The sequence below is a fragment of the Carassius gibelio genome, chromosome B6, assembly GCF_023724105.1.
Source record: "Carassius gibelio isolate Cgi1373 ecotype wild population from Czech Republic chromosome B6, carGib1.2-hapl.c, whole genome shotgun sequence".
Classification (NCBI taxonomy): domain Eukaryota; kingdom Metazoa; phylum Chordata; class Actinopteri; order Cypriniformes; family Cyprinidae; genus Carassius; species Carassius gibelio.
The window spans coordinates 17,056,171-17,081,570 of record NC_068401.1 but is presented as its reverse complement, the minus strand read 5'-3'; the positions used below and the strand labels follow the sequence as shown (position 1 = coordinate 17,081,570).

General features: G+C 39.6%; 1 protein-coding gene across 4 annotated transcripts in view; it reads left to right on the top strand.

Annotated features, from left to right (window-relative positions):
* LOC127959291 (syntaxin-8) overlaps window positions 1-25,400 on the top strand; it is a 61,672-nt gene that overhangs the window by 11,472 nt on the left and 24,800 nt on the right. The window contains exon 7 of one of the 4 annotated variants that reach the window (XM_052558368.1): window positions 4,461-5,982. The exons of the other annotated variants lie outside the window; for them this stretch is intronic. Within the exon in view, the coding sequence (XP_052414328.1) occupies window positions 4,461-4,498 (38 nt within the window). The 3' untranslated portion in view covers window positions 4,499-5,982. Of the gene's footprint in view, window positions 1-4,460; window positions 5,983-25,400 lie in introns of those variants that run through there. 4 annotated transcript variants of the gene reach the window in all.

Sequence of the window (25,400 nt, the reverse complement as noted above, 5' to 3'; positions counted from 1 at the left end):
ACAGACTCCTTTTAAATTCACAATAAAAAAGTATTTTATTTCAACTGATAAAAGGTTAATATACCAACCTGTTGAAGTACTAATATCTGTTTTGATACGTTTTAATACACTGATAACCACGAAAAACAAATGGTGATGAGAAAGTCACATGATGAATGAAAGCTCATTAAAAGCAGCGCTTCCACAAGCTGAGAACGAAAACATTAATATGTTTTGGACTACTTTTAAGAAATGATGCATGGTAAAGTGCATTAAATCATTGAATAGACTGTAAAATTAGCAATTAAATATTTTGAAATGTGTTTTTTGTATGAAAGACAATTTTATAAATCATCAGATATGCTGAATAAATACCATATTAGCCACATTCTTAATATTTTAATAATACTACTGAGCCTTTGACCACTATAACAACAAGTGTAACTACTGCATGTGTGGCTTTATGCCTCTTGCGCTACTAATGACATTTTTTTGGCTTAACCTGCGGTCAAGGATTCAGATACCACAGTGACAAGTCAGGTGACGGCCGTGAAGAGGTCAGTTTCTGTCATTAGGAGTTCAGAAGATCAGCCTATCACTAATGCTGCTGTCTAGCGGTAGAGGAACAACCCAAGGAACAACCCTCAGAGAATTGAATTCCACTGGCTTGATTTGAGTTAAAGCTCCAGTTACCTCAGATCAGGACTTGTGAAACATTCACCATTTCTTTTTTAACTACATGAGGTAGCGCCTATAAAACCTACAGCTCCTTTTCTATAGAAAGACGATAGTGTTTTTTGGTGTGCATTATTTGAGAGTGATCATCCGAACATGACTTTATATCCAGAATTAGGCATCACCGTTCAAACAGCGTGTTTTAGCCGCTCCATTACAGTCTTGTATTATATGACATAATCGACAATGTAAAAAGTAATAAGATAGTTTAATGTCCTAAAAGAGACTGGAGAAAATGGATCGCTTTTACAAAAAAGGACGAGAAAAAAAGCTTCTTCCTGTTGGAGTATAACCTTCCTGTCCTCTCACATGTTCTTTTTAGTTTGAATGATTTTTTTTCCCCCTCCTAAAAACACCCTAGTTCTGTAACAGTGTTTTACTGTAAATAGATTAAACGTTTGATTTAGGAAGTAAGAGGCAGCAATCATGTCCTTTTAAGGCCAGGGCTGTTAAAGGTGGTCAGTAGTTAAAGATGACTCTGAAGCTTCCTGCTGACCCTTGAGTACTGTCAACATACTGGCAAAACTGGCCTGGTTCAGACATCCTGATATCCTGATGCTGACCATTTAACCAGAACCATAAAGTCAAAAGAGAATTTACGTGCCCTGGTCATTTGACTGGTACTGGGCTATTTTAAAGACAAAGTGAATGCATTTAAATGTGTATTATTGCACTTAAAGGGTTAGTTTATCCAACTTAACAAAAATTTTGTCATCATTTACTTGCCTTCATGCAGTTCCAATCGCATTAGACTGTTTTCATCTTCATGACACAAGTAAACCTGAAGACATTTATAATTGTTTTAAACAATTTGGATAAAACCACTGGAGACTGGCTTACTCACAGTGCCTCCACAGTTTTTGAAGCTTTGATTGCCATCAGATTATATAAAAAAATATGTAGTTTGTGTTCTGAAGATGAGTGAAAGTCCTACAGGTTTGGAGCAACATTAGGGTGAGCAAATGATGCTTGGTTTTTATACAAGCCTATGTCTCTATAGACTGTCCCTTTAATTAAGCTAATTTGTTCAAAAGGAATAGTGTACCAAAATTCCCTTGCTTCTATTGAAACATGCAAGATTCTCTTTGGAAAATTGTAATTTTACTGGATAACATGAATCATAAGCTTTTGCTCAAATTTGTGAAGTTGATTCAGATTGAGTAGTCTTTAACACAATGAGATATTATATATTACATATTAAATACTTTAAAATGTAAATTTTAGAAATGGTAGCTTTAATATATGAGGGGGGATAAAAAGATAAACAGAAGTATTTGCACTAGTGTTCTTAATTTTTTGGTCCCCACTGTAACTATATGTCCACTTTGCTGATTTGCAGATGAGCCAATCTCCCCTCACATTGACATGAAAATGTGTTTAATTGAGTGAATTCTATATGTGTTTTACACTATACTGTCTAACTGCAAAACCCAAAGAAAAAAGACTCAATTTAGCGCCCAAGTACAACATGGCAGCAATTATTCCTCTGTGTATTACAAAAAAAGTCCTATATCAACAGAGTGTTACTTTTTTGTGTTGAATGTCAACATCGTTTGAGTTTATTGGTGTGGATGTTTCTCAGATATTTGGCCTGGAACTATGACATCAGCGCGTGTCATTGGCGGGTGTAATAGTGTGGTTATTTGTGATGACTGTGCACTGCAAAAGAACCCTTTTTCTTAGAGGGCAAATGAAGTTGAAGTTTGCTGGGTCAGTACAAGGTGCCTCGTGTTACTGGCAATACAAGGGTCATAGTGGCATGCCAAAAGTTTATGTTATTTGCTGTTTAAACATTCATTAGTCTTTGGGAGAGCATACTTTGAATTCTTCTCTGCCTTTTTGCCTAGGGTGGTGCTTTTAACCTGGGCAAGTTCATTTATATTCTACACCCTTTTTAGTGTTGTTCAATCAGCATTATCTAAATATGGCAATTCCATCCTTATAAGGATCTCAGTGTGTCCTTCTATAAGGGCTTAAAAATTAGTTGCTTCTGTTTGGTTTGCTACCCACCTTAACCTCCTAATATTTCATAAATAAACCCATCTGAAGAAAATGCAGTCATGTGCAAAATATTTCTAAGATGGTGCTCACACTGACTGGCTTTTCTCATTTAGCTAATAGCCCTCATCTCAGTTTTACATCTCAACAGACTCTATTTTGTCATTGCTTGTATAGGAAAGAAACAGCACTTCTGTTGAGACGAGTTTAAAAACTCTCCAAAAGCGTCATGTTGCGGTGATCCACTTTAAAGACTACGATGAGTCCTTCAGAGTGGAACCATTGTGACATGTTGTTGGGGTTATGTAGGGGTTTTCCTGTGTACTTCATGTGTAATGACCAGACTTTGTGCTGATAGATATGTCACATTTATTCTCTAATAGACTCTGCTTGTTGTGAGGTCCATAGAGGAAGCAGACGGGCTCTGTTCATGGCAGATCTACTGCGGATAGAGAGAACGCCAAAAGTCATAAAGCAGTCATTGAGATAAAAACTGAGCTGGAGTTCCAAGAGCAGAGTGAATCTAGAACTTCCCGTTTATTTGCTTAATATGTCATTGTTGTATATAAAATGGTCATCATTAAATCAGCATTTGGAAAGAAATTAAAATGATTGCTTTGCTCAAGTGCACATGCTGTTATTTTTAAGGGAATAGTTCATCCAAAAATGACAATTCTGTCATTGTTTACTTACTATGTCATGTCATTTCACACCCGTTTGAGTTTTTTTCCTGAAACACAAAAGATACATTTTTAAAGATACACTACTATTCCAAATTTAGGGTTGGTAATGTTTTAAAAGCTTACCAAGGCTGCAAATATTTATTTCAGCAGCCATTACTTTAGACTTCAGTGTCACATGATCCTTTAGAAGTCATTTTATTATGCTGATTTGGTGCTCAAGAAACATTTATTTTAATATCTTATGTCGAAAACAGTTGTGCTGCTTGATATTGCTGTGGCAACTATTATGCATTGTTGATCAGGAATATTTGATAAATAGAAAGTGTCAGATTATTTATTTTACGTAAAAACCTTTCCTGCCACTTTTGATCAATTTAATGCATCCATGCTAAATAGAAGTATTTATTAAAGGGGTCATATGCCGTTGCTAAAAATAACATTATTTTGTGTATTTAGTGTAACTTGAATAATGAAAGAAATGAAAGAAAAATAGAACAAATTCATAATAATTCTCTTTTTATTTGCATAATAAATAATACATATATTTATTTGAAAAAATACTTTCAAACCAGTTACAGTATATAAAATGCACTTCTTTTGACACTGAGAGTTTAAAACCAAACAATTATGACTAATATTTTAAAGAAATTGGGTGAAATCCATTTATCATTGGGTGTTACCTTGCAGCAAGGATGCTGCATGTCACACAGCTGTAATGATTGTACATGTGGGAATGGCCTCAGTTATATTCCTGGCATCAGGAGACCTTTAGTAGTCTGATATCTTTTACACTGCAGAAATACTGTCAGTAGTTTTCGAAGGACTGTAAAGTTTATATAAAGGTAGGGTGCAGTAACTAGCCAGTCTTGTGCTTTGTAACTTGGAAACAGAAACAAACAGACAGGAACTGCAATATTTTGCAGCTGTATTTTATTGATTTCAGGCTTTTGAATTCCTGATTTTCTGTTTAAATATTTAAAGGCTTCATATTATCTCCATGTTCTGATTTACTACCTTTTTTAATATTCCTATTAAAGACATATCACTTTTTTCCATCTCTGACAGACATCTGCGCAGAGGGCAGCCAGCGTATCAGACTGTGAGTTTCAAAGCTAAAGAACTGTAAAAAGTCGAAAGATGTTGTCGTCGTTGTTTTCTGGTTTCTGACTTGATGGAGTGATAAAGAAACAGAAACGAGACAGTGGGAAGGTTCCTCCATCTGCATATCTGGGGCAGGCCTCTATCCATCATGTCTCATCTCATTCTCTCTTCATCCCTACTTTCTCACTCCTCTGCTTGGCCTGTACAGAGTGACTTACAATAAGACTGGGGGCCTGAGCCAGGCCTTCCAGCAGAGACCCATGAATAGAGCGTGTTTGGGACGTCTGACGACTTGTGTAATGGTAGCATCATCAATCACAGCTCTTTTTATTCTTCACGATTTGATTCATTCACCAAGATCTTTTTTCTATGGCTGTCCCCTGTGAAACAATACAGCAGAGAAGTTTTTGTTGAAGAAACGACCCACAAGGAAATTCTAATCACATGTAGTTCAAATGAACATGAGTTGTGGTTTGTCATATTGTCATCCTGACAGACATATGAGAAAGACTGAATAAGATAACGATGACTCAGTCATCCTGGAAGCGCAAACTGGCTGTAACCTGAATTCACATGAAACAGCACTCTAGGTTTATTATAATCGTCAATGCTGATTACCCAGTGTCGTTTTGGTTGGAAGCATGGATCTGGAAATGTTTGTCATGGTGATGTCTCTCAACCCACAAGACATGTTATTTCATGAGATGCTGAGGGTCAGGACTCATGGATGCTGCCAGTTGTGGTTATATGTTGAAGCCATACACTGAAATGACTTGTTAAGTGTTTCCTTATGCGGATAAACTTGATATTGGCTGATATAAGGTTTTTTGCCATTTAGTAGATTTTGGATGCTCATGATAATGGGAATGATGTGTGACAGCATTATCTCTGTTCCAAAATCTAGTGAGCTTTTCCCTTAAGCATTGTTGTTCCAAATGGTTGCAACTTAATTTTTTGTTCCAACTTACGGTGTACTGAATTCCTTATTCATTTTGATTATACTGGTGAACAGTCACCTGTCTCCTGTCACACTTCTTACTGGAGTTCCGTAGTAGAAGAGAATATATATTAATCCACCTAACTATATTAATCAGATTCCTTTACATATGGGGCTTTCACGCCAGCAGTTAAGTTCAAAACAGGGTCCCCAAACCTGATACTGAAGGAGGTGGTCTGATTTTGGTAGCAATGGAACTGTGCCATGAATATGTAAGCGACTCCGACTCGGCTGCACACTTGATCAGAAAAGAAAAAATCATCCTGTGTATGTGTTTTGGCCAATGACAGCGTCATTAGTTCAACAAAACACATGTAAGGGATTACATTGGTGATGATTTACCTTGGATACGAGCAAGAGAACAGTGCAAATGCATTTAGTGAGTGCAATCAGTGTAACAAATGAATGGCAACCCTTATCTTTCACAGAGGATGCAATTTCATAATGCATTGTGAATAATTAATCCAATTCATTTAGTACAAGTGTTGATATAATGTGGTTTAAAATAAGTAATTAAAAAAAACATTTTTTTTACCAATATGACTTTGTTATATTTATGTTTATTCTTATTAAATTGTCATACTTTTCATGTCATTTGTATTGTGCACTTTGCATTTGTGTGGTGCACTGATTTCCTGCCTGAGTGACATTCCAAATGGCGGTAGTTTTCAAAACAGTTGGCTGCAGGAGCATCCATCCATCCATCATCTTCCGCTTATCCGGGGCCGGGTCGCGGGGGCAACAGTCTAAGCAGAGACGCCCAGACTTCCCTCTCCCTAGCCACTTCCTCCAGCTCTTCCGGGGGGACCCCGAGGCGTTCCCAGGCCAGCCGGGAGACATAGTCCCTCCAGCATGTCCTAGGTCTTCCCCGGGGCCTCCTCCCGGTGAGACGTGCCTGGAACACCTCCCTGGGAAGGCGTCCAGGAGGCATCCGAAATAGATGCCCGAGCCACCTCAGCTGGCTCCTCTCGATGTGGAGGAGCAACGGCTCTACTCTGAGCTCCTCCTGAGTGACCGAGCTTCTCACCCTATCTCTAAGGGAGCGCCCAGCCACCCGACGGAGAAAGCTCATTTCGGCCGCCTGCATCCGGGATCTTGTCCTTTCGGTCATGACCCACAGCTCATGACCATAGGTGAGAGTAGGAACGTAGATTGACCGGTAAATCGAGAGCTTTGCCTTACAGCTCAGCTCCTTCTTCACCACGACAGACCGGTACAGCGCCCGCATTACTGCAGAAGCTGCACCGATCCGTCTGTCAATCTCACGTTCCATCCTTCCCTCACTTGTGAACAAGACTCCAAGATACCTGAACTCCTCCACTTGAGGCAGGAACTCTCCACCAACCTGAAGTGGGCAATCCACCCTTTTCCGACTGAGAACCATGGCCTCGGACTTGGAGGTGCTGATTCTCATCCCAGCCGATTCACACTCGGCTGCAAACCGTCCCAATGCACACTGAAGGTCCTGGTCTGAGGATGCCAACACGACAACATCATCCGCAAAAAGCAGCGACGAAATCGTATGGTCCCCAAACCGGACACTCTCCGGCCCTTGGCTGCGCCTAGAAATTCTGTCCATAAAAATTATGAACAGAACCGGTGACAAAGGGCAGCCCTGCCGGAGTCCAACATGCACCGGGAACAGGTCTGACTTACTGCCGGCAATGCGAACCAAGCTCTTGCTCCGGTCGTACAGGGACCGAACAGCCCTAAGTAGGGAGCCGCCGACCCCATACTCCCGGAGCACCCTCCACAGGATGTCGCGAGGAACACGGTCGAATGCCTTCTCCAAGTCCACAAAACACATGTGGACTGGTTGGGCAAACTCCCATGAACCCTCCAGCACCCTGGAAAGGGTATAGAGCTGGTCCAGTGTTCCACGACCGGGACGAAAACCACACTGTTCCTCCTGGATCCGAGGTTCCACTATCGGCCGAATTCTCCTCTCCAGTACCCTGGCATAGACTTTCCCAGGGAGGCTGAGAAGTGTGATCCCCCTATAGTTGGAACACACTCACTCTTCTTGAAAAGAGGGACCACCACCCCGGTCTGCCAGTCCAGAGGTACTGTCCCCAACCGCCATGCGATGTTGCAGAGGCGTGCCAGCCAAGACAGCCCCACAACATCCAGAGACTTGAGGTACTCTGGGCGGATCTCGTCCACCCCCAGTGCCTTGCCACCGAGGAGCTTTTTAACTACCTCGATGACTTCATCCCGGGTGATGGACGAGTGCTCCTCCGAGTCCCCAGCCACTGCTTCCTCAACGGAACACAAGTCGGTGGGATTGAGAAGATCCTCGAAGTATTCCTTCCACCGCCCGACGATATCCCCAGTTGAGGTCAACAGGTGCCCATCTCTACTGTAAACAGTGTTGGTAGGGCACTGCTTCCCCCTCCTGAGGCGTCGAACAGTTTGCCAGAATCTCTTCGAGGCCAACCGATAGTTCTTCTCCATGGCCTCACCGAACTCCTCCCAGGCCCGAGTTTTTGCCTCCACGACTACCCGGGCTGCAGTCCGCTTGGCCTGCCGGTACCTGTCAGCTGCCTCCGGAGTCCCACAAGCCATCCAGGCCCGATAGGACTCCTTCTTCAGCTTGACAGCATCCCTTACTTCCGGTGTCCACCACCGGGTTCGGGGATTGCCGCCTCGACAGGCACCGGAGACCTTACGGCCACAGCTCCGAGCAGCCACAGCGACAATGGAGGTGGAGAACATGGTCCACTCGGACTCAATATCTCCAGACTCCCTCGGGATCTGGTCGAAGCTCTGCCGGAGGTGGGAGTTGAAGATCTCTCTGACAGGTGGCTCGGCCAAACGTTCCCAACAGACCCTCACAGTACGTTTGGGTCTGCCGAGTCTGTCCAGCTTCATCCCCCGCCATCGGATCCAACTCACCACCAGGTGGTGATCAGTTGACAGCTCCGCCCCTCTCTTCACCCGAGTGTCCAAGACATATGGCCGAAGGTCTGATGACACGACCACAAAGTCGATCATCGACCTCCGGCCAAGGGTGTCCTGGTGCCACGTGCACTGATGGACACCCTTATGCTTGAACATGGTGTTCGTTATGGACAAACCGTGGTTAGCACAGAAATCCAATAACAGAACACCGCTCGGGTTCAGGTCAGGGGGGCCGTTCCTCCCAATCACGCCCCTCCAGGTGTCACTGTCACTGCCCACGTGAGGGTTGAAGTCCCCCAGTAGAACGACGGAGTCCCCAGTCGGAGCACTTTCCAGCACCCCTCCCAGGGACTCCAAGAAGGCCGGGTAGTCCGCAATGCCGTTCGGCCCGTAGGCACAAACGACAGTGAGAGACCTATCCGCGACTCGAAGGAGCAGGGAAGCGACCCTCTCGTTCACCGGGGTAAACTCCAACACATGGTGGCTGAGCTGGGGGGCTATTAGCAAACCCACTCCAGCCCTCCGCCTCTCACCATGCGCAACTCCAGAGTGGTAGAGAGTCCAGCCTCTCTCAAGAAGTGTGGTTCCAGAGCCCAAGCTGTGCGTTGAGGTGAGCCCGACTATCTCTAGTCGGTACCTCTCGACCTCCCGCACAAGCTCAGGCAGGAGCAATCTAAGAGATTTGCAAATTCAAAATAAAAAAATAATGGTAAAAAATACATTTTATAGAGCTGTCAAAGTTAGAGAGATAGTTCACCATAAAAACTGTGAGGGTTTCTCTGCTCAAAGCAAATATTTGCTATGCTTTGTCCAAGGAAGTGAGATCAGCTCTCCCCATGTTGTCCAAGTGGAAGGTTTTATGGTGGAGGAACACGTGCATAATGTGTTGAGTGATAAAGAATTAAGAATTTATATCTTCTCTTTGCAGTTTTTGTAATAACCACCTGCGACAGTGACACGTGACAATAAGCGACATGAAATTCTATTTTAGAAATGGTTTTTATTTTCTGCAATGTCGGCAGGAACAACATGAAAAATAAGACATGCGATGATGTGCTTTATTCAATGTTAAAAGTGTCTAATGTAAGTTTGAATATTATTTTGCGTGATCTTTATAACTATAGTGAAAGAAACAATAGATATTTTACCTCAGATCTTGAAAAAAAAAAAGGTTAAAGCAAACTCATGTTAAAACTGTGTACTCACTGTGAACCAACATCCATAACAAAGATGTATGTATGATATATCACTCACTCACTCAAAACTGTTCAGTCCATTTACATTTGAATAATCTATTTGTAGTCTCCACGTTGCTTTACTTCACACTTTACTTCACACATGTTTTTGCTGTCACATTGTATCTACACATTTATCACGCCACAAGTGTAGATAGCATCACTGATTATAATAAGTTCTATTGTATTTTGTTGCACCACTCCGCTAATGTCACATTCTGATGCTGCGTTTGAATTTTCATGCCACATTATTTTAAATTATTGAGGAAACCTGGTATATGGTTTTATCATATATATGGTATATACTTTTATCACAATATTGAAATTATACTACAATTATAATACAGTATAACAGGTTTAAGAACTTTTTTCTTATAAATAACTGAATATTTAAATACAATAAAAAATACATAAAAAATTTATGAACTTAGATTTTTTTACACAGATTAAAGTGCAAAAGAATTCTAAAGACCAACAGATATCACACAATAAGATCTCATTAGTTAACAATAATAAATGCATTAGCATTTACAATGAGCAATGGCTACATTTGCCACAGAAGATATTAATCTTTGTTAAAAAAAAAAAAAATCTTCATTCATGTTAGATCATTAAATAAGACAGTTGCAACTTTTGATTTTAACAATTAGTTAATTTAAATCACCTAAGATTAATTATGTTTAGCACCATCTACAGTCAGAGAGTCAGTGTGCTTTCATTCAGAGCATCTCAAACGCGCTCCGCCATGTGCTTCTTACGGTGCCCATAAGGAGACATAGTTGGTTCACTTAGTTTTGTCGTGCCCACGACATAACTTGTAGGAATGTGATAATATGTTGTGGCAATTAGGCCACAAGATGATTTTGTCGAGATAAAGACATCCTTTTGTCGTGGCCATTATTTTTTTTTTTCATTATTAATTATAGAAATTATTACATTATTAAATTATTATATTAACCATAGGCCTTCCATGGCCATCAGACTGTATTACATGTTACGTCCTTTTGTGTTCAACATAAGAAAGAAACAGGTTTTGAATGACAAACATTATAGAGCAACGAGGATACTTTTTGTACCAGAAGAAAACAATAACAACTTTACTCAACAATTTGTCTCCTCTGTTTCTCTTCACATCACTGTAGCGCCATTTTGGAGATTATGAGCTGAACGTAAGTGCACAAGGATACGTTTTATGTATATTTACACTTTGATTTGAAAGAAAACAGTGCAAGCTTCTGGTGCAGCTGACTCAGAAGAGCGTACACTGCCTGCGTTCAGCTCAGAATCTCCTAAATAGTGCTACGGTGAAGTGGAGAGAAACAGAGGAGACAAATTGTTGATTAAAGTTTTTATTTTTGTTTTCTTTGTGTACAAAAAGTATTCTTGTCACTTCATAATGTTACGGTTGAACCACTGATGGCAGATGGACTATTCGGACGACATATTTCTTACTTTTCTGGACTTTAACAGTGTAACTTACTTGGCAGTCTATGGGACAGTCACAAGCCTCCGGGTTTTCATCCAAAATAACTTAAATTGTTTTCCGAAGATGAACGAAGCTTTTACGGGTTAGGAACGACATTGGGGTAAGTGATCAATGCCAACATTTTAATAATAATAATAATAATAATTCCTTACATTTATATAGCGCTTTTCTAGGCACTCAAAGCGCTTTACATAGTCAGGGGGTATCTCCTCATCCACCACCAGTGTGCAGCATCCACCTGGATGATGCGACGGCAGCCATATTGCGCCAGAACGCCCACCACACACCAGCTTACTGATGGAGAGGAGACAGAGTGATGAAGCCAATCAGCAGATATGGGGATTGTTAGGAGGCCATGATGGTCGGAGGCCAATGAGCGAATTTAGCCAGGATGCCGAGGTCACACCTCTACTCTTTTCGAAAGACATCCTGGGATTTTTAATGACCACAGAGAGTCAGGACCTCGGTTTAACGTCTCATCCGAAGGACGATGCTTGTTGACAGTATAGTGTCCCCATCACTACACTGGGGTGCTAGGACCCACACAGACCACAGGGTGAGCACCCCCTGCTAGCCTCACTAGCACCTCTTCCAGCAGCAACCTAGTTTTCTCAGGAGGTCTCCCATCCACATACTGACCAGGCTCAGCCCTGCTTAGCTTCAGTGGGCAACCGGTCTTGGGCTCCAGGGTGATATGGCTGCCGGCATTTCATTTTGGGGTGGAGTAACCCTTTAAAGCTTTATACAAATACATTTTAGTTAAATTGAAAATGTTTCTCTGCAGGTTTATACACCGTAACAGTGCTTAGATAAAAGACACACCTTATATTAAATCAGTGTTTATTTTTTCAGATAACATTTTAATAATTTGCTTTGGCTTTGCTATAGTAACAATATTAAAGCTGATTATTAAATTTTGCATACAACATGGTTTTATATATTTTTTTCACACCCTGTAAAATGTGGGTTTATATATGAGAATATATATATATATATATATATATATATATATATATATATATATATATATATATATATATATATATATAGCTGACTTTTTTTTTTCCGGGTCTCTTGTCAGATCATCATAAAATATAAGGGGTTCTTTGTCAAAAAACCCTGACTTATTTCAGGTGGATTGCTGGTGAGGAAGAAGGGAAACCGCATGCCCAGGTCAGTAAGTGAAGTCAATCTTACCCTTCCACAGCTTAACAAATTCTTCGTTCTTTATCACTCAACACATAAACCCTTTATCCTCCACCATAAAACCTTCCACTTGGACAGCATACTGAGAGCTGATCTCACTTTCATGGACAAAGCATAGCAAATATTTTCTTTGAACAGAGAAACCCTCACAGTAACCTTAAAAAATTAACCCACAAAATCATAGTGGAAGCTGAAAGGCCCATTTAAGAGGCTGAGAGTGCTGTTTTCAGATTTCTTTCTTTTGTTTTTTATAGACACCATAAAGCATCTAATCGGTATTCCCGTCACCCAGGCCGCAGTGCTGCTTAGTGGATCTAGGCTTTGATATGGTGTGATACATCTGGAATGAATGTGTATTTGTGACAGTTGTTAGCTACATGGCCCCACATTAAACATCGGTGGCAGGAATTCCCAGACCACAGGACGAAGTGATCCAAAGCTCTGCAAACTGTGTGACCAATATGAGCGGTGAATGTTTTACACCTCTCGCGGCATTCTAGATACTTTTCGCATGTCAAGACATGAGACAGATTTGTTTTGAGAAAAATACGCTTTGGGTCTGACCGAATATCTTTGTTTTGAAAAGGAAGGAAGTTGCATTTACAGACGTGAATTGATGTCAGTGTGCTCATGTGTTATGAATGATGGCGAGATGCAGAACTCGATAATTTTCTACAGCGTATTGGAGGGGACGACAGATTGAGCACATAGTGTTTTTACAACATGGAGGAATTTAGCGCATTAAAATTGAGATGCCATGTAATGAAACTTTAATGGTAGTCCAGAGCATTCAAAAAGTACATTATCGCTCAGTAAAGTCTCATTAGCTGGAAGAGAATGTACACTGTTCTTACATGAAAAGCTGTAATTGAGTTGTTTAGCTGTTTTTAAAGAGTTTTAGAGTAGAACTCTATACTTTTCCTGTGTTCTTTTCTATGTTCCATTTCAGCCACTGTATACAGATCTTTCGTTATAAGATTGATTAATACCACAGCCTACTGGATCCAAGATCAGATTGCTACCTCATGTATTTCTATCTTTTGATTTTGTGGTTGAGAAATGAAAAACACTGATACTATGCACTAGTAAAACTTTACTAATTAAGTAGAGTTTGTTGTATGAATATGAATGGGATGTGTTTGTTGACTGCAACTACACATGACTTTCACCCTGGGTTACCATCTCTTAAACTAGTTTTTAGCTCTGCATTAAGCACAACTTCCTTTTTGTACAAGGTTAGCATCATTATTAACCTTTGGTTATGAACCTGTTACCAGTCCTAACACTTAAATTCAGTTCTAGGAGAATGTCACAGCACATTGTTTAGCAACTGACAACTAATAATAAAATAAACAGTTCTGGCCTCATTAAATATTCATGTTCTTTGTACCACCACAGAAATGTTCACATGCGATGTATAGTTTTAACATCTGTGGCAAAATACAAAACGTCAAACAGTGATGGCAAGTGCAAACTTGAATAAAGTAGAGACTCAAAGATAATGGCCTCTTAAATACGCAAATAAGGACATAAACACAGATGTCCAGTGTGCAATCCTGACACTTGAATGAAGGTGTGGTCACATTTATTGTTGCATACCAAATTTTTGTAGGTGAAATTAAGTCATTTAGTAGGATTCCACACATTCAGAATTTCATTTAAGGGTGAAACTTCAACGGTTTGATGTTGGTCATGGAAATTCACTATGTTGACCAACAGAAAGCTACAGTACTTGGTTTGAAAGTGACTTCGGTATGATCTGTGGTTCATGCATTGCTTCACTATTAACAATGGATAGTGTACCCACAGAATTTCACTAAAATGACCACACCTTAATCCTTGATAATGTATGATCAGTATGAAATGAGACAATCCAGGATTATGTTTGCCTAAGGTTAGGTTGGCCCTTGTTTAACAATAGTGTGAAAAGCTCAATAGTGGTAATGAAAGTAAAGAAATATAATCTTCTGCCTTACCGCCTTACGTTTCCTGTGGATTAGATGCTATCAGGTTATCGGAGTCCCCCCTTGTAACTTTAGATCGTATCCAGATGTCCACACTGATTCCATTCTGATGGAGAGTCAGTGCTCAAACAATGACAACCAGATTGTCTGGCATTGCCAGGTTTTGTTGCTTACACTCATTTGTAGATTTTGGCAAGGGAAAAAATGCAAACTAATGAGATATTTCATTAAATAATAAAAATATGTAAGATGAAAGAAATGGTAGATCAAGGAGGTCATCTACTTTTTTTTTTTTTTTTTCTTTCTTTTTTTTTTTACTAATATTAGTGTACAAAACAAATCAAACCCAATGGAATGTGCAGATGTGGAGAATTGAATGAGTATCAGCTTTTCCTTGAATCTATGTAGTGATTAAACTCCTTGCGGTCAATTGGGTCTATATGGAGATATATGGAATCTATTTTAAGAGTGAACCTTTTAGGTGATTATTTAATGGTGGAGCTAACTCTCACTTGCCCGGGATGTGTTGACCCACCTGCCATGTTTTCAGGACTTTTATTGGTAGAGCTCTTAAAAGGGAGAAAATATCACTCCTTCGCACACACATTCCCAAACCTTCAGTTTTACTTTAAAAGCGGTGTTGCCTAAGCCTGCAGGAATGTGTAAGGTCTGCCTGTAAACTTCTCTTAACGTCTTCATGCAGGCAGTAATATTTCCCTGGAGCTCTCTCCACATTATGGGGAAAGTGAGTTTGCCATGTGGTGAGGAGGCTGCAATTTCAGCTGGCAGTTGCCTTTGTAAACCCCCTCCCTACCTGTTTTTAAGGGTGAAAGGATTCCCTCCTAACATATTTTCTTTCTGCGCACCAATCTGGCATGATTGTCATTGTGGGTGATGGCAAGAGCAAATTGGAGCTCTGTTAGTGCAAGGCTAATTGCTAACTTGTTAACCACATGGGTTTGGATGGAATATGTATCTGTGGTGCTGGACTAAGGATAGGGAGGGTTAACTTAAGCCCCAGGGCAGTCCATGGAGTGAGTAGGTAACAGCCGTACTATGCAGCAGCATGTGGTTCCCATTCAGATCCAGGGGAAGTTTGGAGCTTTAGAAGATCCTTAGTTCATCCACACTTTAAACACACACTGATTTCAGGCTCTTGTTATAGTAGTTCTTAGCCTGTCTAGGGAATCTTTTGGTAAAGTTTTTATGGATGTTGCACCTCAGGATAAAGCAAAACAGGGCTTTCCTTTCATTCTTGTCAAAAATTATGAGGTACTCTGCACTTTAAAAAAAGTGCTGGGTTATATGATCCAGCAGTTTGGTTGAATTCTTAACCCAGCAGTCTGGGTAGTAACCCAACCGCTGGGTCAAAACAACCCAATAGCTGGGTTTGTCCATATTTTGCCCAGCACTGGGTTGTATTTCTAACGATTAGAGACAGAATATCAACCAAAAAATCCAGAAAAAACACATTGTATTAAGGTTAGAAATTGATTTGCATTTAAGTGAGTGAAATAATTATTTGATCCCCTACCAACCAGCAAGAATTCTGGCTGACACAGATCGGTTACAGTATGTGCCCATGTGGACCACAGATTAGTTCTGTCACTTTAAGAAGTTACTCCTAATGTCAGCTTATCAGGTGTACAGGACACCTGTCCACACAATCTGTATCTTCCATTCCAACCTCAAGACCAAAGAGCTGTCAAAGGATGTCAGAGACAAGATTTTAGATCTGCACAAGGCTTGAATGGGCTACAAGACCATCAGCAAGAAGCTTTGTGAGGAGGAGACAACTGCCTTTGTCTGGAGCTCTGTGCAAGATCTCACCTCATGGCGTAAGGATGATCATGAGAAAGGTGAAGGATCAGCCCCGAACAACACGGGAGGAGCTTGCTAATTATCTTAAGGCAGTTGGGACCACAGTCACCAAGCAAAACATTGGTAACACACTACGCTGCAATGGACTCGCCGTGTTTGGAGGGAGAGAAATGCTGACTATTACCGCAAGAACACCATCCCTACAGTCAAGCAGGGAGGTGGAAACATTATGCTTTGGGACTGTTTTTCTGCTATGGGTACAGGATGACTTCAGCGCATTGAGGGGCATATGGACGGGGCCATGTACTGTAAAATCTTGGACGAGAACCTCTTTCCCTCAGCCAGAACACTGAAGATGGGTCTTGCAGCATGACAATGATCCGAGACATAACCCCAAGGCAACTAAGGAGTGGCTCAATCCTCAATCCTATTGAAAATCTGTGGAGGGAGCAGAAACTTCGAGTTGCCAAATGACAGCCAAGAAACCTTAAGGATTTAGAGAAGATCTGTAAAGAGAAGTGGACCACAAAACTAGACCGATACCGATACCAATAATTTTTGTGTTTATGTGCCAGATAACCAATAGAACCAATATTTATTTACTGTTATACTCGTGTTTTTGACACAATCACAACACTGCACAAACCATTTTATTTATAGCAATCACTCCCTCCTTGCATAGAAAAAAAAAAAAAAATCTTATTTATACACCAATAAATAGAGAGTTCTGAAAGTGCAAAAAATTAAAATTACACTGTTACTAAACTGTTTTTACTTAAAAATAAAATCTTCAATAAGGTAAAAAAAAAAAAAAAAAGGTAAATTAAATAAAGCACATAAAAGTATTTCTAACCAATAATAATAATTAAAAAACCATCAAACCACCTGAAAAAAAGCATTGCTCTTTTAATGTAGCTTAATACTCCTAGTTGAGCAGAACTGTGTAGTGTAGAAAACTGAGTCTTTCAGCATTCTGCCACGTAGAAAGTTTTGTTTGTTTTCATAAATGGCTCCGACTTCACTGAAGACTCTCTCACTGGGCACTGAAGAAAGTGGAGGGCAAAGGAACTTTCTTGACAGAGGAGCAAGAATGTGGAACCTTTCCTCATTTTGTTTCCACCATTCAAGTGGTTTGCCCATCTTTCTATCAATCACTGGTTCCAGAAGATACCGCTGAAGCTCTCCTTCAAGGCTAGACCCAGCAACTTCAGAACTAGCGCCAAGCATAGTGTTGTATATCTCATCAATCATTTGAATTTCTTCTGGTTTTCTTCTGTCCGGGACCTTTTTGAAAGGGTGCTAGAATCATCTTACTGTGTTTCTTCACATTATGTGGTTTGTGCATTGTCTTGTTCTAAGCTCTCTGTCTCCTCCTCATCCAGAAGACAGGCAAGGACTGCACATTTCACCTCCTCCACTTTTGCAAACTGTCTGGTGAGACTATCCAGCATTTCCTGTCTCATTGTTTTAATCTCATTAAAGGAAGGACCTTGACTGCTGAGCAACAACTTCAGAACTTTGACAGATGGGATGATGAATGACGTTGAACTCTCGTAGTGATTAATCTCAAGAGTGACCTCCTCCAATGGAGAAAGGGTGTCAATAAGATAACTGACAATATTCCGCTGCTCATCACTCAGGCTAGTGAACCCACCATGCTCACTGGAATATATGTTCAAGGTAAAAAAAAAAAAAAAAAAAAAAAAAAAAGACGACATAAAGTGGAACTTAGTCATTTTCCAAAACCGCTTTAGTTTAGTCATTTTCCAAAAAGCAAATATATACAGTTTCAATACATACCACGTAGAGACGTCGTTGCTGATGCTGCTCTTGTTAAATTTCAGCCTCTGGATCTGATTCTGGATCATAAATTTACGACTGAATCTGTTAGCCATGGTTTGTTTTGGATGATGTTTTTTTCCTCACGGTAATGTCACAGCTTCCAAACGCTCACAACGAAAAAGCTTACTCGTGCTCGAGATTCTTTAGCACCGCCCACACGTCACGCCTCCAGCCGGTCGTGTTTTTCCGGTAAAAATCGGTACAGACTATCTTTCTCTTATGAATATAATAAAACTAAAGACTTTTTGGAGGTATGAAGGATGCAGTACTACTCTATAGGTACTCAAGATTAACAGGATATTGAGTGAAAACGAGCATTTCACCCCCCCTTTAATGTAATGTTATAGTCATGCAATTGTTTTGAGTGAGGTGTCTGATTGTTATAACTGTTTAGAATTACAATTTGATGCTGTTTGATGACGATGTGTTGATTATGTGTCTTTTGGATGATTTTGTTAACCTATCTTGATTGTTGGAACTATAATAATGTGTAACTGTTTATGATGTGGTGCTAATTATGTATTCCCAATGAGCTTAATTCTGTGCAGATGTAGCTCTGTTAATTGGTCATGTGTTTATCTTAAAAGAGATGAATTTGAACATTTGTATACTCCTGATGAAGGTCGTGTGACAGAAACGTTGGTGTGATTAAAATTGTATTTTGCAAGTTAAGATAGTGTGCGGGAGTTCCTTATATGTAACTTATTACACAAAGGGCAACGCTGTTTAGCTTTGTTAACTAGATGGTAGGGCTGTGCAAAAAATCGGACACGATTTTCATGTGCATCTCGTCAGTAAAAGCGCTCTCTGATTAGAAGTACATCTCCAGCACATGTGTTCAGATCTGGATTGCCAGGTTTTCAAAACAAATCCTGCCCACTTGCTTCTCAAAACTACTCCAAAACTAGTTCAATCACGTTTCCAGGAGGGCAACGTGCGCTCAGCTGCTGTCGAATCACAACACAGGAACCGCTGGCACAATCAGAACTTGTTACGGATTTCTGAAGGAGGGACTTTATAGAACAAGGAAGTCATCAGACTGTTTTTATGACAGTGAAAACAGCGGTATATAGATAAGTGAATTGTGTGAAAAATAATGTGGTTTTTTTACACGCGAAACATGAACTCATCACGAAAAACGTGACCTTTAAACCCTGTTTAACAGGTTAAAGAGTGAAGAATAATTTGCTGGATAATGTTAAGTAACTGAATAATATTCTCTGGAATATTGGAATTTAACAAACAAACATTGTATTTTATTGCATTTCTCAACTGGTATATCAGAATCTTTAATAATGTTTTTGTCATTCTAAATTATGAAATACCTACGAACAAAGTGCTGTTTTTCTGTGTATTTACACAGAACCATACTCAAACTGCGATCGCTCATGGAAATAGGCCTAATAAATAATTTATTTCCATAGAGTTGAGAATTACATTCAGCGCTTTTATTTCCAACATGTGCTCATTCATGGCTGTATTATTTAATTCATGCAAAGTTACATCTTTATTGGGACAGGACTTGACTGATTAGATTACATGACTCTGAACTTGTCTCTATTTCTTAGAGACAAGCTGCATAAACTAGCTACATTTCAGGCACTTAAGAAACAAATCTGATTTTTGCATTAATGGCTGTTATGTTAAATAAAGTTTAATAATTACAGCAAAGAAAATATACTTTACCTTGTCTCGTCTCCCCTTAGATGCACTGTAATGGCAATCTTGCTCTCAATTCTCAAAACTCCCACAATATAGAGCCATTTATTGGTAAATCCGATATTTCGGTCGATCTCTACCAAAAACCCACCTGAGATATGTGCAAACCTGGTGACCAACTACAAACATCTTACCTCTGTGCTTGCCAACAAGGGTTTCTGCACCAAGTACTAAGTCATGCTTTGCTTGGGGATTAAATACTTATTTCACTCACTGAAATGCAAATCAATTTCTAACCTTTGTATAATGTGTTTTTTCATCCTTCCATAAAAATTACAATTGCAAAAATTGCAATTGGGAAAAATGTACAAAATTACGAGGGGATCAAATAAATATTTTCCCCACTTCATATGAATTACATTTTAATGTTTTTGAGAAAATGTATTTGAACAAGACCACAAAAAAAGACCATCATGACATTGACCCACATATATATTTCCCCCTGAAATGAGCTATTAAATGAAGTATTATTTTAAATAACATTATTGTAGACATCCAGAAAACAGAATCACTCCAACAGCAAAGATTAATCTAGTGCAGGCTAGTCTCAGTGCTCTCTTAAACAAAAATGACTTCATTGGTAAATGATTGAGTAGGTGACATGCTGGCCGTTTGTTCGTCACTGTCTGTGTGAGGTGTTAGTGGTCTAGAGGATGATCTGAAGATGATCTTTTTCCACTGTTTCCGTACAGAAAGCAGATTGAGAGAAGTATTTCTGAAACCAAAATAAGAGAGGGAAGTTGGAAGGGTTAGACATAGAGGGATGTTAAACTGCTGTTGAAGGCGATGGTCAGCACTGGTCCTCCCTCTCTGTTGTAAGGAACAATGACCCCAGTTTGCTACATCATCATGTGATGGAAAGCTTGAGATCTGGACTATCATGTAATTTTCACAGGACTGTTTGCTTTAGGCTATGGATTGAAAGTAATAATGTTGTAAAGTAACTGTAATAATGTTGTAATGATATTATGACGGATTGCTTCATTTCATAAGACCTTAATATGCCACACCCATTGACTTGCATTTTATGAATCACCAGGAATTTGTCACAAAAAAATTGAAAAAATCAACTTCAGTGTTTTACCAAAGAAAGTAAGAGACTTGAAACATCAACATCTTGGATGGCCTTACATTAAGTAAAATAAAATAGCTATTAATTTTTATTTTTGGGTGAACTTCTCTTTTAATACTGTGTTTAAGGGCTCTTTATGAAAGAGAAAATATTGTGAAAGCTGTATTCAATCCTCCACCAAAAGCCTTATTCAATATTCCTTACATTATTCCACTAATGTAGTACAAGAAGTGATCAAATTTGGACACTGAGTGTGCCAGAATTACTGTGGACATCATTTTCTGGTTGTGATTTTTCGGCACAGTGCCACAGGTATTTTAGCAGCTAGCCGTGAAGTTGTAGACTCCTTATCAAGGAGCAGATTGAATAAGTGCATTTGATAATATCCTCTATGGTTTCAGGCAGCACTACAAATGGTTGTCACCTCAAATGTAATTTTATAGGGAGTGATGTTGGACACAGCCTTAGTGTATACAGACCTGCTATATAGGTTGCAGCTTGGAGCTCTCTTTGGCGGAGCACTTATGATTGTGAAGCTCAGGAAAGGAGAGACTAGAAGAGTCACGTCCTAATGTGTCATTGCCTCATGAAAAGGCGAAAATGAAACTTTTGTTAAACTTTACTCATCCTCATGCCATTTCAAACCCACATGAATATGTCAGAAGCATTGTCGTTTGGCAAAATTGATGTCAAACCTGACTTCATATTTGAATATACAAAAATAAGTGGAGAAGTGGAGAAGATTTTGAAACAGTAATGAGTTGATTCCAGTCTGTTCCTGATACTGTCTGATACCTGTATTTGGTATCTTTTAATGACGCTTTGTTATAATTTTTTAAAGAGATAATTCAACTAAAAATTACAATTCTATCATTAATTACTCACCCTCATGTTGTCCCAAACCCGTAAGACCATTCATCTTCGGAACACTAATTAAAATATTTAGAAAAGCACTATATAAATCTAAGGAATTATTATTATTATTGTGATTATGTTCAAGGCCCAGAAAGGTAGTAATGACATTATTAAAATATTCCATTTGACATCAGTGGTTCAACCTTAATGTTATGAAGCTACAGCTTGACAGTGTGCACCCACATTTACTCTGCATGGTAAAGACCATCATGAACATTCTGCTAATATTCTCCTTATGTGCTGCACAAAAGAAAATCAAACCGTTTTGAGTATAATATATATATATATATATATATATATATATATATATATATATATATATATATATATATATATATATTGTTACACTTTTTGTACTCTTGACAAACATCGGACATTTGTCAGCAGCCTTCTGTTGTAGTATCAAGGTGGAGAATGGTGAAACATGGGTATTTCAATCTGTGCTGCAAGCAGTATAATTAACAACTCGGCAGCTCGCACTGGTGGATTTGAATTAAGGGATACTCGAAATGAGCTATGTGCAGCGCGAAATAAATCCTGTCCCAATGCTCAGTTCTCCTTAGTTCTTTTCCAAAACCAACCACAGTTTATGACTACCACTCTATTTTATTTCCACCTTATTACATGCAAGCTCTGTCAATTCTGATGATATCCAAGGTGCAGATGTTATGGCTAACGTCACTTTTTTTTATGCCGCAGTTCTTCTACAGTAGCTTACATCTAGCTTGTGGACAGTTTGCAACACGCTACCTTGGCTTTTTGTGGGACAGTCCCACCTCACTAATTATATAGGTGGAAGAATTGATTTTACACTTTATGATGTCAGAAACGCACAAAGGAACTGATGTTGTCTTTCATCCTCCTTTTACAGTACATCTTTGGCTGACATTGCGTTCTGTTAGCACAGCTGTTCAAATCGACCTATCCTGCCAACAGCAACACCGTAACCCACCTGACACTGTCATCGCCCAGGGCAGCCGTAGAGGGACCTCATAACCTCAGCCCTCTTTTGAGAGAACGTGGTTTGCTCGCGATCACATCTTGCATGGTTTTCACAGGCCGGCTTTTGAAGTGATTCAGAAAGGAGAGCTTTTGTGTGCAAGAGTTGTTTGATGTATTATCTATCGGCCCATAGTTTCTATAATCAGCAAGGTAAACAGATGAGGCTGATGAGATTCAATGGCAATGATAACAGGAGAGAAAGCTTCATGTTTTACCTTCCCAAATGAGCCTCCGCGTCATTAGCATGTGAAACACAGGAACACTGAGTCAGAAAGGAGGACCTTCAGATTTAAAATCTCCACCTTTGATCAGTGTACTAAACCACACGAAGGCTTAACATTATTGCTTTTGAACTTTGCATTGTGTTTCTTACCCTGTTAGCTTTGTGCTGTTACACTTTTTAAATCTCCTGTAATACACTCGTATATTTTTAACAGGCCTTTACATGTAGGTCTGTAGAGACTGCTATTTTGGACAGACAGACAGACAGACCCTTAGACCTTATCTTTTATCATTTAATCTTTTTTTTGGGGGGGGGGGGGGGGGGGGGCTATTTAGAATTTATTAATATTTGTAGAAAGCATGGCTCTCAATTGATTAACAAATGTATGAAATTTAAATCTCATTAAGCACAATTCATAATTGAATAGACATATCAGAAAGGGACAGAAGTCAGTGTATTGTTGGTTTTTCTCAAGTAGACAGTAGTAGATTTTTGATTGCTGTTCTGTGAGCTGGTATGATTAATGTGTCTTGCTATTTTTTGTTGTTGTTGTTGTTGTTCAGTGTCATTTAGGGTTTAAAAATTTTAGCTTGAAAGTTGAAATTTTGTTTCATATGATAAGTAACAACACACAATGCTTATTTATTGTGATTTCTTGTATGGGAGGCACTGTATGTTTCAAGTCTTGTTCACTTGTCAACTGAACACACATTGATTGATTCTTAGTATTTAAAGGGGGGGTGAAATCCTATTTCATGCATACTGAGTTTTTTACACTGTTAAAGAGTTGGATTCCCATGCTAAACATGGACAAAGTTCCAAAAATACCTCTTCCGGTTTTTCACAAGTTTCGGAAAGTTTTTTTTTCAAGTATGGGTCTGTGTGACGTTAAATGGAGCAGAATTTCCTTATATGGAAGCACTCCCGTGGAGCAGAACACTGAGAGCACAGACATTCACTGATCAGAGCGAGAGCGTCGCGAAATGTCACAAAAGCAGTGTGTTTTTGGTTGCGAGGGCAAGACAACCCTGCACAGATTACCAAAAAAAAAACAGCAAAAATTTTACAAACAAGGCCCAGTTTGACGCCGGATTTGCACATCGTTTATTTCTTAAGGATAATGCAGTCCCAACAAAAAGGGTCACGATCGTGTGTTGGAACCGCATGCGGTGAGTAAAACTGCTTCAAATATCTCTGTTGTGAACTTAGCTATCGGCGCGTAAGCACATCAAGTAAACAACATGCGATGTTGTCATCAAACTGCACTTTCCACATGTACAGCTTAAAAAAAAAAAAAGACGACATAAAGTGGAACTTAGTCATTTTCCAAAAACGCTAAGCAAATATATACAGTTTCAGTACATACCACATAGAGACGTCCTGCTGTAGTCATTGCTGATGCTGCTCTTGTTAAATTTCAGCCTCTGGATCTGATTCTGGATCATAAATATACGCTGAATCTGACTGTTAGCCATGGTTTGTTTTGGATGTTTTTTTCCTCACGGTAATGTCACAGCTTCCAAACGCTCTCAACGCAAAAGCCTACTCGCACTCGTGATTCTTTAGCTCCGCCCACATGTCACGCCTCCAGCGGCTCATGTTTTTCCGGGAAAAATCGGTACAGACTATCTTTCTCTTATGAATATAATAAAACTAAAGACTTTTTGGAGTTGTGAAGGATGCAGTACTACTCTATAGGTACTCAAGATTAACAGGATATTGAGTGAAAACGAGCATTTCACCCCCCCTTTAAAGTACCCCTATTATGCCATTTTCAATATTGCCTTTCATGCAGTGTGTGCAAGCTGTATGTGAATGTAAAAGATCAACAAAGTTGTAAAGTCGAAAGTGCATGATAAATAAAGTTATTTATATATAAAAAATCGACTCGCTACAGCCTAAATGAGTCGTTAGTAATTCAAATTCCATTTCCTTGACGGCTACACATCACAGGGTAACATTTGCATAATTCCCAACTATGTTCTACATTGGCCGTAACCGAACAACTTGACCCCACCCACAAACACGTAATTTTACTGAAAACTGCTTCTCTAATCTCTGGGAGTTAAAATAAAAAAATATTGGGTAGTTCTATGTGTGTGTCACGATCATCAGCTGGAGTGCCCATGAACTCCAATAGAGGGCACTCCACTCAGGACTATTGCATTTGATGTCCATTTCCATTCCGAACTCCAATTCCCATCCTACCTCATACCTGGGACTGATTGCACACACACACCTGCATGTGTGTGACACACACTGGCATCTCCAAGCGTTTTCCCTGTGTTTGTTCCTTCCTTGTTTGATCTTGTTGTTTATACCAACTGTGATTCTCTGCTGCCTGCCCCGACCTCTATTTCTGATTTTGACCAATCAGAGAAGAGCAGACTCACGGAAAGGTGGGTTTTAGACAGACTGAATCTTAGAACTGCTTTGAAAGAATCATTTGAGAATCACTGGACAATTAGGTCATATTAAATTCATATTTTGAGAAAATAAAAGCATTTTTTGACCTTGCATG